Below are 12,737 nucleotides of genomic sequence, written 5' to 3'. Positions count from 1 at the left end.
TATTTGAAGAACCGACAAAAACTGTAAAGTTATTGAAGTACAAGATTTACTACCAATGAAGGTAAGATGTGGTTAACAGGCTAGAAATGTACATTAAACATGAAGGATAGGATTAATCAAAACTTGTGGCAGTGACAATGTATTTTGAATGGGTGGGCTTGGTTGAACTCCTCTCAAAAATAAAATGAACAACTTTGCTGTGATTTCATGTCACTACAAAACGTTGAATGGTATCAAAAAGACTTTATTATAAAGACAATAAAAACTATATTTAACGTTGGTTTGCAAATTTGACTCTCAATAAAAATAGGTTTGATTACCTTATCCACTTTGTTGTAAAGTACGACTGCTTCTAATTATAAGCCATTCCCTTCTCCATATCACATCCTCGTCGTTGGCCTGTTGGGTTTTTTCTTCAGCATGTAACAGCCTTTTTTTCTTGGAGTTTGAAATCCCTTGACTTCTTCTTTGGCTCAAGTGATACAAATTCAGACAGAGGTGAATGGCTTGCCCAATATACTCTTGGGATGTTACTGCTCTACAAAGTAACCTTAAACCGACTCAGTGGACCTTAATTAATAGTTCTTAGCAGGAGAAATATTTAAGATTTATTAGGTAATTAACTGAATTATTAGTTCAGAGTTATAACTGACTGAATCAGTCTGCAACTCCTAATTAGATTTCCCCATCACAACGAACTGAAAGAGCTGGCTTTGTCCCATGCTCAAATCAACTTCGATATGTTCTTAAACATAAATAGTACTCAACTAGAGCTCACACAGTTGCTTCACATGTTAGGCTTCACTATCACTCCTTTTTTAAAGCATGTTCTTAATATAAATAGGACAGTACCCTTTTTGGGTAGTCGTGTGTCGGGCATTCAAAGAAGGTGGCCTGTCCACCTGACCTGCACACTCCTCAGCAGAGTGGAAATGCTTGGCAGATGAGCTTGAGAGGACCTCTGTGTCTGGGACCTTCAAAGATACACTCAAAGCCTCACTGAAGTGCTTTCAGATCAACTCTGACACCTGGGAAATGCAGGTATAGGACTGCCCTGCCTGGCGTAACTGCACGAGCAGAGGTGCCGTCTCCTACAAACAGAAAAGGATCACAGGAGCACAAAGAAACACAAGCTGTCCTTGCCTTCATTCCCAGCAGAGCACCAGTATCTGACCTGTGGCAGAATTTTTCGAGCATGCATAGGCCACAACTAGATGCACTGTGACCCATCTTCCATGTTATGTCCTGGTCATCATTGATGACAGACGAACATTATTATCAAGATAGTAGCCAAAGAACTCCTTTCTACATAATATTTCTACATATTTAAAATTCAGTCTTCTGATCATTTGTCAATATGCTTGTACTGAAAGAAGGTTGTCATTCAGTAATAAAATTTCAAGAGCTGAAGCATTCTAGAATTAACCATTTAGCATTTAAACTGGCCATATCTAGTCCATATATTCTACCTCTTTTATGTTCAAACTGGTCAGATCCAGCCTTTCACACCAGTCTTGCAATAAATAATCACATCATCAAAGTCTCATAACTACAAGATAATACACGATGAATTGAAAACAATGTGAATAAATAAGCATTACATTTGACAAAGTAATCTGAATGCTAAAAGGTTGAATTCTATCCAATGTTATGTTTTGGAAGTGGAAGGATTTAGTCAGACCAATTGATCAGGATATACGACATGGAGATAAAATCAATAATCCAGTATGTTTTGAGATTTAAAACATTGTTCTAAATAAATCCATGGTTTACTAATTATTGTAAATGCTTTAAAGGCAGAAGGCTGGCAGAGCCGTTAGCATACCAAACAGGGTGGCATTTCGTCTGTGTTCAAATTCTGCTGAGGTCAACTTTGTCTTTCATTCTTTTGGGGTTCAATGAAGTACCAGTTACACACTGGAGTCAATGTAACTGACTATAAACCTTCTGCCCTCAAACATTCAGGTCTTGTGCCTAGAGTAGAAAGGATTATAAAAAATGTTTTACATGCATCAACAATGGCAGATTTGGTTTTTGTTTGCTAATTAACTAAATTGAAGCCAAACTGTAGCTGATTAGCTGTGAAGATTACATTATTTGCTAGCAACAGAAACACAACAGGATTTGCTTTCATTTGCTGATAATAGGGGAGTCAATGGAACTCAGGGCTTGTAATTCTAACCTTTCTAGACATTTTTTGCACTTTGCATAACCAGACAATTCTATCATTTAAACATAATGGCACACACGTCTATCTAGATCAGTGTTTCCCAACCTGTTTTCTCCCAGGGCCTACAATAACATTCCAGAAAAATGTATGCCCCCACCAGTGGTTGGAAAAAAAAAACAACTTTATTTTTAATATTTTATCACAATTATTTAATACAAAAGAATCTACCCAGTAATTCTTTTATTAAGTATTGGGTACAAAATAAGTACATTATTGACTAAGAAAATAAAAATTGAATGACTTTAATGAGAACCTTGTGCCTGGCGATTACAGCATCACACCTGACCACAATTTTTCTAGGTCCCACCAATGGGGTGTATACCCCATGCTGTGATAAACTGATCTAAGTAGAGAGACAGACAAACATAGATAGATAGATAGAACATAACATTGAAGCTTAATCTTTAGATCTAGTTTCAGTTCCCTATTTTTCTCTGATGTTGCCTCAATGTACTTGCTCAACCTACTAGAAATATCAGCAAGATTATACCCCATCATTTTTAATAAAGAAAAGGAAAGATACACTGAATAATGGATTCATAGAGAATGAGTGCAGAAAAATAATAAAATTGTCACACCTGGAGCAATTTTGATCAGGAAGATTTATGGCAACTAAGAAACCCAGACGTCTTTATGATAATCTAGAGAGTGATTTATTTATTTATTGCTGTATAATATTTAACCTTTAAGCAACTTAAATTAAGAGAGAGGGAAAGAGAGAGCTTCTGCAGAAATAAGTCACTTAATCACCATGTGACATACACCAATAATAATGAGGGTAAATTGGTCCAGCAATGGGGAACGAGGCCACATGATAATTATTTCTACTCTAGGCACAAGGCCTTGAAAATTTTTGGCAAAGTAGGATAGTCGATTACATTGACCCCAGTGCATAACTGGTACTTAATTTATTGACACTGAAAAGATGAAAGGCAAAGTCGACCTCAGCGGAATTTGAACTGAGAACATAGCGGCAAACAAAATACTATTTAGGCTTTTTGTCAGGTGTGCTAACAATTCTGCCAGCTTGCGGCCTTGGGGGCCACATGATGACACAAAAAAGGTGATGAACCAGTATTGCAGTGTCTGATCAGACTCTATCATGGTTTCACACCTTAATGAGTTGATTCAAATCCTTTCACAATTAACTGACATTCTGTTGGTTACAATGAGGAGTGTTCCAGTCGGTCTGATCAATGGAACAGCCTACTTGTGAAATTAACACGTAGGTGGTTTAGCACTCCACAGACATGTGTACTCTTCACGTAGTTCTCATAGAGATTCAGTGTGACACAGAATATAAAAAGGATGGTGCTTTGAATTACAGCTACAACTCATTTTTGCCAGCTGAGTGGAATGGAGCAACGTGAAATAAAGTGTCTTGCTCAAGGACACAATACTGTGCTGGGAATTGAACTTATGACCTTATGATTGCGAGCTGAACACTCTAACCACTAAGCTATGCGTCTTCACCCTTTCACAACTAAAAAAGACTTAACCCATTAGTGTTTAAACTGACCATATTTTGCTCAAATATCTTACCTGCTACTAAGTTAAAACTGGCCAGATCTGTCCTCTTACAAGTATCCTACAATGTCATTCTAAAAAATAAAGAATCACATCACCAAAACTGCAAAGCTACGAGATAATTCATGATTGACTTGAAATAATGGCAATAAACAAGGATTACATTTGACAGAGAAATTTGAATGCTAAACAGAATTAAACATAACCAGCACACTGAAATAACTGAGAGAAAGAAGGTGCAAAGCAAAGTCAGCATTTTCAAGTGGTAAAAAGATGCAGGTACAGGCATGGCTGTATGGTAAGAAGCTTACTTCCCAACCACATGGTTCCAGGTTCAGTCCCACAGTGTGGTTGACCAAAGCCTTGTGAGTGGATGTGGTAGATAGAAACTGAAAGAAGCCTGTCATATATGTGTATGTGTGTGCGTGTTTGTTTGTCCCCCACCACTGATAGGCAAACGGTGTTATGTTTACATCCCTATAACTTAGCAGTTTGGCAAAAGACACTGATAAAATAAGTACCAGGTCTAAAGAAAAAAAGAAAGTACTTAGGTTTATTCATTTGACTAAAACTTCTTCAAGGCGATGCACCAGCATGGCCATAGTCTAATGGCTGAAACAAGTTAAAGATAAACGTGACAACCATTTGTAATTTTGTCAGCAATGGTGCTTTGATTCAGATATTTGGGAATGTAGTACAAGAGTAAACAAGGATATTTGACAATGGAATCTGGGTCAATGGTTGTAGATGAGGAGTTAATGTTGAGATGGATGTCTTTTTTTTTATTGGTCAGTGAAGGAATGACAATATTGATACACTTTGGAGTCCTTCCACTCCATATTAGTGAGACCAATGTAGGTGATATTCAGTTTGAACATCCTGTGAGGGGTACGGTCGGCAGAAAAAGTGGGAGATGAAAGAGGGTGTTTAATAATATGGAATCTGGGATACAGTGCAGAATGAGGATGATGGAAGGAGAGTGAAGTGGAGGAGGCGATGATGAAAAAGAAGACAAAGAAGAGGAGGAGGAGAAAAGAGAAGGAATGGTACATACATGAGTCAATAGGTAGAGCATATTGGTGAAAGAGTCTTTGGCAATCAGTTGAATGGTCTTCATTTGGGTGCTGTTTAAGGTGTCTGTCTCATATGTCTATCCAATATCATTGGGGACAATCAAGAGTAGTCAGTGGATTTAATGGGGTGAAGGAACTCATGATGTTATTTCAGAAAAGAGTTAGGGTTAGACAGAATCCTTAGAATGTTGCTCTAAGGGTATTTGCTCTATGTCTTTAGAAATTTGAATGCTAAACAATGCCTCTTCTTTCTGATACAATTTCTTTCTGCCAAATAATGGGTTTTTCATGAAACACTTGAAATATGTTAGGAGTGTGAGTTTTTAACCCGAGTTTTGTTCCTAAGGAGTTTAGCAATGTGTTGCAGTGAGAAAAAACTATGGTTGAATAGAGGTTTACGATATGGCAGAGATAGCTCAGATGCTTGACTCCTGACAGAATCATGCAGTGGAAGGGGAGGCATCATTCTGACATACAAGACTTGTACATCTAAACTTAGGGCAATCTATTCCCCTGTATATCTGACAACAATCAGGAGAGACCGTTACTCACAATTTTTTTTCTAAAAGAGAAAAAACAATGCCGGTACTAAGTTGGCCTTGAAAGGGTGAGAGAATGAGAACATGCATGAAAGAACGAGAACAAATCGCTGAGGGTGTTTTATCCAATGTTCTGACATATTTGCAGAGATGTAATGCCATGTCATTATACATAATGATGAGTAATTAGTGGAAATGAAATAAGTTAGTAATTAACGAGGTGGAAAAATAGGCTTGACATAATGGATGCAAAGCAAAAAAGTCATATACCAATGAAATAATTATAAAATTAAACTAAAATACTTGAAATGATTTGGTTTAATATTTAATTATTAAATATATTCTGTGATTTATATAACATTTATGTTGGATTATTTATCACCATTCAAGTTATTAAAATTGTTTTTTGGGGGAGGGTTTTTTAGATATTTTAAAAATAAAAACACACAAGTGAAAAATAAAATAAAATAAAAAATCCGTCTACAAAAGGAATCCATATGACAATGTTTTAACACAATGTTTGTGAAAAAAAAAAAAAATAGGAGAAAGACATGAATATGGTTTAAAAAAGAGATATAAAATAAGTTACAACCATCAATGCTTATTTTCACAAATGTATGACATAAAATATAAACAAAAATAAATAACATCAAAATTAACAAACATCACCAACATTGCTTTTTTACATCAATTTGTCAAAGTTGCAACTGGATACTTAGCTGTGCAAAAATGCATTTACAGGACACAACTGTGCAAAAATGCATTCATCTAGCTTGTTCCATTTTTGCTTTACTCATTTATAAACTTTATAAGATTGTATTTACAGTAACTTTTTCTAACCATCTTCTAACTGAGCCATTACACACAACTAACTTCATTTTTCTAATTGCATTAAACAATTTAAAATTGTCCTGTCCAGCATCTACCTCAAGAAATTTATGTATTAGCCGAACCTCAAAATATTAGATTTCTTTCGCCTCTCCAACCAACTATAGTTAATTTTTCCCTAGATAACCATAAGTATTGGTTTCAAATTTCGGCACAAGGCTAGCAGGTTTGGGGAAAGGGATAAATCAATTAAATTGACCCCAGTGTTCAACTCGAACTTATTTTATTGACCCCTAAAGAGATGAAAGGCAAAGTCGACCTCAGTGGAATTCTAAACTCAGAACATAATGATGAACGAAATGCTATTAAGCATTTTGCCCGGCATGTTCACGATTCTGCTAGCTTACCGCCTTTTATTAACCCATAAACTGCGATAGGCCACCTCAGTGGCCAACGCGACAGGCCACAGAAGTAGGGCATGATCTGACCTAATTTTGATGACGTATAATGTATGCACACGATACCCTTTCACCCCAGAAACAGTGTAGCCAAATCACAGGTGTTAAGAAACACTGAGTATTTTTTTATTTTTTTCGAGTGATAGATCGATGTTGACCTTTACCCAAAATAGGCTCAGCAGTTCGTGTTACATACAGCAAAATCCCAGCAGTTTATGGATTAACCATCAATACTAACCCCAATCTACCACTTCCTCAGTTAACTTACCTCTGCCTCAACCACCCCTCCCAACTACTAATCTACTTCTGCTACTCGTGATTGTCACTCAAAGCCTATTACTACTACTATTACTGTTATACTACTGTGATATCTACACTGATTTGGTGGAGAGACTATAGAACAACTTTCTAGTTCTGCAAGTGATACACAAGAATCTAGTGACAGAACCTGCCCTGATTAAATCAATAAACAAGATTCAGCTGAACTCGATGGACAGCATAAATATTCTCCCTGTTAGTTAGGTGTTACTTTAACAAGAAAATAAGTTTCATCAGTAGAGCTAACATTTATTCAGGTCTACTTTTTGCCTTCACCTACCATTTCCAATCCCATCCATGACAATATGGCCATCCACTTCCTTTGCAAACATTAATCAATATTTTTTTTAATAAATTACTCCAGTATATTAATATAATTAGTGTTCTTCCTAATACTAAATTCAAAGTTGTTTTTATTCCTACGCCCCCCCCCCCTTGTAAGGCTGTATTACAAAATTAGATTTCAGTTTTCTATTTATTTCAACTTGCACAAATCTCAGGCTGCTGTAAAGTCTTTCACTCAAATAGTTGTTGCTTTAGTCCCAGGTCAGCTCTGAGCAAACAAAGGCGCTCCAGCCATGACCAGCCCCCTCTTTATCTTGGCACAGTGCACCTAAGAGTGCATTATCCAATGTGTGCTTTTCTAAGACACTAGAGTGTAATGTGATGATATGCAGAAGATTTAGCTGCAATTTTCAGCAGGACAAGCAACTGCATAGCAGCTACCTCCCATGTGAAAAGTAAATAGCATATGTAAATCACTAAACTAGTGTTGCAATAATTTTCATTGGTTAATGAGTGCAGAAGCAAGAGTTAATGAAGTCGGTGATAGAAGTCTGTAGTTGTTCAAAGAATAAAATTATTTTAAATAATTGAGTTTTAAAAAAAAATCCTATTCGTCTTTGCACTGAAAAGATTTTGTTTCATAGAAAAAAATGTTTGTCAAGGGTGATGTCAGTTTATTTGTAGCAATAGTGTGCTGTGAATATAAAAGATTTGCTTGCAAAAGAGAGGAAAATTAAAGAGTTTTACAAAGAGGACAGCAAGTGGTGATTGGATGGATCAATACAACTTGAAAATGAAACAGCTTCTCTCAATCACAAGCTAACATCAGTTTGATGACCAGCTTCAATCATTCAGAAGGAAGAAATGTAGAGGAAAAGAGGATTTTAGCTTTATTGTTTTGTTTTCTTTCTGTTTTTTTTCTCTTTATTTAATTGATGTTATATTTTTGCAAACTTTTATTGCACAAAATAAAACAGCTTAGCTATTCCAAATTACTGTGTTCAAGTTGCTTTCCAAAGAATTTTTCATTTTTCACCCATGAAATGTTTAGAGAGAGAGAGGAGATGGTAACATTGTTGATAATGTTTAGTCTCAGTAGAGTTCAGAGGATAGCAGAAAATTAGTATTTCAAAACAGCAAAATGGAATTAAATAAATTGTCCTGGCTCCTGCTTATTGATTCATGTAGTTGGTAGTAAACTAGAAATAAATATTAGTCCCCAGTTTGTCAATCAATTGTTGCCTGTTCTTGTTGCAGAGAAAGAGAGAAAGATCTGTTGAAAAACTGGCTTTATTGTCAACAGACTATTATTGATATCTTCTACAGCAGTTGCCACAAACAGACCGCCTCAACAGATTACCAGGAGCAAAAACTCTAGACACAAACAATACATACGACAAGAAAAAAGGACAAGGTTTAACAACTCATAGAGAATTTTCCATTAGTGGCCAATTCTGAATAAAAATCCTTTCCACTATTCCATCAATAACTTTATCTAACCAGTTTTCCAAACCTATCAGAAGTTCATCGAAAACATTTTCAGTTTCACCAGCTTCATCTGAATCAGAATCAAATATGGAACATTTCTTACCAATGTTTGCATTTTTTGCCTGTTTAGAGGCAGTCTTTGAATGGAAAATGTAATAGTACTTCCGATAAGCATTAAAAGCAATTACTGTTCCAGTGCAATCAGTTTCAGAGAGCTGCCCACAGAAAACATTGCTGTCTCTCAATAATCGTTGATACCAATTCAAATAATGATCTAATCGAAGAAATGCAAATTTTGATCTTGTTGACAGTGAATATGGTTTAACAATTTTCAAGAATTTGGCCAATAATTTATCTTTGCTTTCTTTGTTAACTAATAATGTAATTGTTAAGCAAGAATCCTCATTTAGTATCAACTTACTGAAGGTCTGGTTGCAAAGTTCATGCAGACGTATTTTCGAATTTTCATATATTGATCTTTCTGCAGTAGTTGTGGATTCACGTTGCCTTCTCCTCTCTGACTGTCGATTTTTCATCTCTTTAATTAAAAGCTTTCTTTGGAATAATACTCCAATAGTTAAAATAGCTAACCAAATGGTAAGCCACATAACACCATCAAAGTTACTTACACCTGCTGAAATATATTCGTAGAAATCATAGCAACCATTAGATAGTTTTGTTAAAATGTTCATAAACATTCCAGAAGAATGTTCATTATAAAATGAAGTATATGTGGCAGTATAATGAAGTTGATTAGAACTAACAAGTAATTCTTGCAAATGCTTTTCCATATTTTGACAAACCACTTGGTTTTCATGAAGTTCTTTTGACCAGCCAGGTTCAATCCATTCATAATTTATATGGTTTTTGTTCATTCGCCATAAAACAGCTATCTTCAACCTGTCATCAGTCTCACCTGAGTGACTACCTTCTAACAAAGCATCAACAAACCGATACTGAACATCTTTGAATATGTATGAAAATGTCACTCGATTCTGAAAGGATGGTGCCTGCTGAACATAATTTCGAAATAACGTTCGATGAGTGTCATGTTCTTCAGTTTTCAAAGTCAAAAGAACAACACACAGCTTCCTCTGTTTAACTTTGCTCTCAATAGGGCAGAGTTCATCAAAAAATAGTTCAGAAGATAATCGTGGTAAAGTCAGAAACTGAAATCTATTCATGAATTCCACGACGTTATTTTTGGATAATGAAGGCATGGATACAACTCCCAGGGTACTGTTGATATTCTCCCCTACAATGATAAGTGTGTCTTTAGCATTGTTAATATTATATTTCTGTAAGCTATTGGCCACAACCGACGCCTCCTTCATGTTGATGAAACCAGATGCTATTTTCTCTTGAAATCTGAATGCAGGTACAAGAAACCTACCTGGAATTTTGTCTTTTGCAGAAAAAAACAGTGCTCGGACACGATTGTCGGGCCAGCCGAGCAAAAAGTCTTTGATATTTTTGTCATTTAAACGTTGAATGGTATTGGTTGGGAAAAGGTTGCGGATAAAATCCCTGAGAATCTGCAGTGATATTTGTTTTTTCAAATAGTGAACATGACCGTTAATGACGCCCATGATTTGGGGCACTTCGTGAAGCCGAAGCCTACTTGCAAGGGGTCGACTAGAAGCCACGTGAACGGTTGCTACACCAATACCAACTTCTTCAAGTTCCTTGATTATTTTTTCAATCAAAGATTCATAGTGCATGCAGGCAAAACAAAAGTCTGTATACGCATATAAAAAATAGGGAGTTAAATAACTGTTGGGAAGAACGTGGTTTTCGTAAAATCTTAAAGAAATAGTATATTTATCAAGGATAGATTCACCGTTTCCAAAGTTGAAATTAAATGAGCCGAAGGGTCCGTGCCTAAAAAACGAGGGGAATTCGCCGAAGCCTGCCCCTCTTTGGCTCCCCGGAGGTGGCTCATGTGCAGCGCTATAACCATGTCTGTCATACATAGAGCGTTTATCATTGTCAGCCAAAGTTTCATAAGCTTCATTAATTTTCATAAATTTGTCTGTGGCATCAGGATCATTATTTTTATCAGGATGCCATATTTTGGCTAAGTTTTTATAGGCTTTTTTAATTTCCTGTGAGGAGGCGAACCTGCTCACACCTAGGACATCATACAAGTCCTCTGTGCTACGAACGATACAAATATTCAAAGTAACAAAATAGCTGACGAGGAAAATGAACATACGGTTTGTGTTCATTTGTGTATTGTATGGAATGGGATAAAAATTAGGTCTAGAGCCTAACCTCCCGTGCCATGAAAGAGAAATATCGACGAGCTTTACGTATCGAGATAAATACCTGCTAAAACGATGATGACAAACCACAAGATATTCCACTGGTACTGGGTTATTTCACAAAAAGACTGATCCCCACTTATTATAAACGATTGGTGTTTTGGTTTATGTCTGGTTCAGTCCAGCGATACACAATGTAGAATATAGTAAATGGCCTATTTACTTATAAATCCAAGAATTTTCAGCTGAAAAAAAGAAGTAATCAATGGAAACCGGAAGTAACGGTGACATAGCAAACAGTATCTTGTTTCATTCTGACTCCAACTGATGAGACCAAGTTGACTTGAAATGTAGTCAGATACTGAAATTATTGGTAAAAACATAACAAGGGTTTATAAGATAAAGCGTCAGAATTAAGGAGGAAGAGGAGGGGGATTATGATTGATTTCCATCTTTTTCTGATGATGGATATAAGTTTAAAGCCTCTTCGTTTTAGAAATTTACAAATAAATGTTTTCTAAGTAGTTTATTTATTAAAATTCAGTTTTTCTGTTTTAATTCTACATAATATCAATGGAAAAAAATAAACAAAATTACAAACAAATAACATTTTGTTTTGCTTCTAGAATTACTTTAACCAATGTCTCTTTTTGTTAAAAGACAGTTTCATGAGTTTGGATTAGATTGTCAGTTGTGGAGAGAAAACGGTTCCAGTTTTTGTGAGAGAGAAAGAAAAGAAATCATCATTATTATTTTTTTTTTTTTTTTCAAACAGATTTCTCTCTGTCTCAGACAAAGAGTTGGTAATTCATCCTATTAGAAATAGCAGCTAAATCACCTGTGTCATCTTAAAACATGAAGGACACATAAAATAATGTAGGCCTACAAACACTGAATAAAAGACGAGTTGGATACTGTTAGAATGCCTTTAATTATAGGTTAGCTCAATGACCAATACTCAAGAGCCAAGCAACAACATCCTGATTTATAATATCTGATGTTTATAATTTGTATTCATCTTCTTAGTAATTTAAAGTTAAAACATTTCAAAATATTTTGAAATGTATTAACTGAGGAAGATATTGCCTAATGGGATGTATTTCCAATTCTGAAACATGCATAATAAATGCTTTCAAAATATTCTTATTTGGCTTGACTTCATCATTATAACACACACACTTTATTATTATTATCCTTTTTAATAATTGCTTCAAATCTTGGTCCAAAGCTAACACATGTTTTTGTGGTGATGGAAGGTGTTAGTCGATTATGTTGATCCCAAAATTTGACTGGTATTTTATTTTATTGGTCCCGAAAAGACGAAAGACAGAATTGGCCTCGGAGGGATTTGAACACAGAACGTAATACCACTAATCATTTTTTTCTGACGCGCTATCGATTCTACTAGCTCGCCACTTTTAATAATTCTTTCCACTGTAGGTACAAGGCCAGCAATTTGGGGAGATGGGGTAAGTTGATTACATCGATCCTCCAGTGCTCAACTGGTACTTATGACATCGACCCCGAAAGGACAAAAAGGCAAATCGATCTCGGCGGAATTTGAATTCAGAATATAAAAACGAACAGAATGCCGCTAAATATTTTGTCCTGACATGCTACCGATTCTGCCAAATCGCCGTCTTTAATAATAAAAAAAAAGTTTGATTAGTGTCATAACATGAGACTGTTCGTCGTTGACTGATGAATGATCGACCTCAGTCAGCTGA

General features: G+C 35.7%; 1 protein-coding gene across 1 annotated transcript; it reads right to left on the bottom strand.

The window, feature by feature from the left end:
• Positions 1-5,676: 5,676 nt before the first annotated feature.
• Positions 5,677-11,316, bottom strand: LOC106881543 (dnaJ homolog subfamily C member 16). The gene has a single exon (XM_014931968.2). The coding sequence runs from the start codon at positions 10,972-10,974 to the stop codon at positions 8,683-8,685; it is 2,292 nt and encodes a 763-aa protein (XP_014787454.1). The 5' UTR covers positions 10,975-11,316; the 3' UTR covers positions 5,677-8,682.
• Between the last annotated feature and the right edge of the window lie 1,421 nt (positions 11,317-12,737).

This window comes from Octopus bimaculoides, chromosome 24 (genome assembly GCF_001194135.2).
Source record: "Octopus bimaculoides isolate UCB-OBI-ISO-001 chromosome 24, ASM119413v2, whole genome shotgun sequence".
Lineage (NCBI taxonomy): Eukaryota > Metazoa > Mollusca > Cephalopoda > Octopoda > Octopodidae > Octopus > Octopus bimaculoides.
This window is presented reverse-complemented; position numbering and strand designations above follow the sequence as displayed.

Coding starts and splice junctions, on each gene's coding strand:
- LOC106881543 (XM_014931968.2), bottom strand. CDS start 10,974: ATGAACACAAACCGTATGTTCATTTTCCTCGTCAGCTATTTTGTTACT.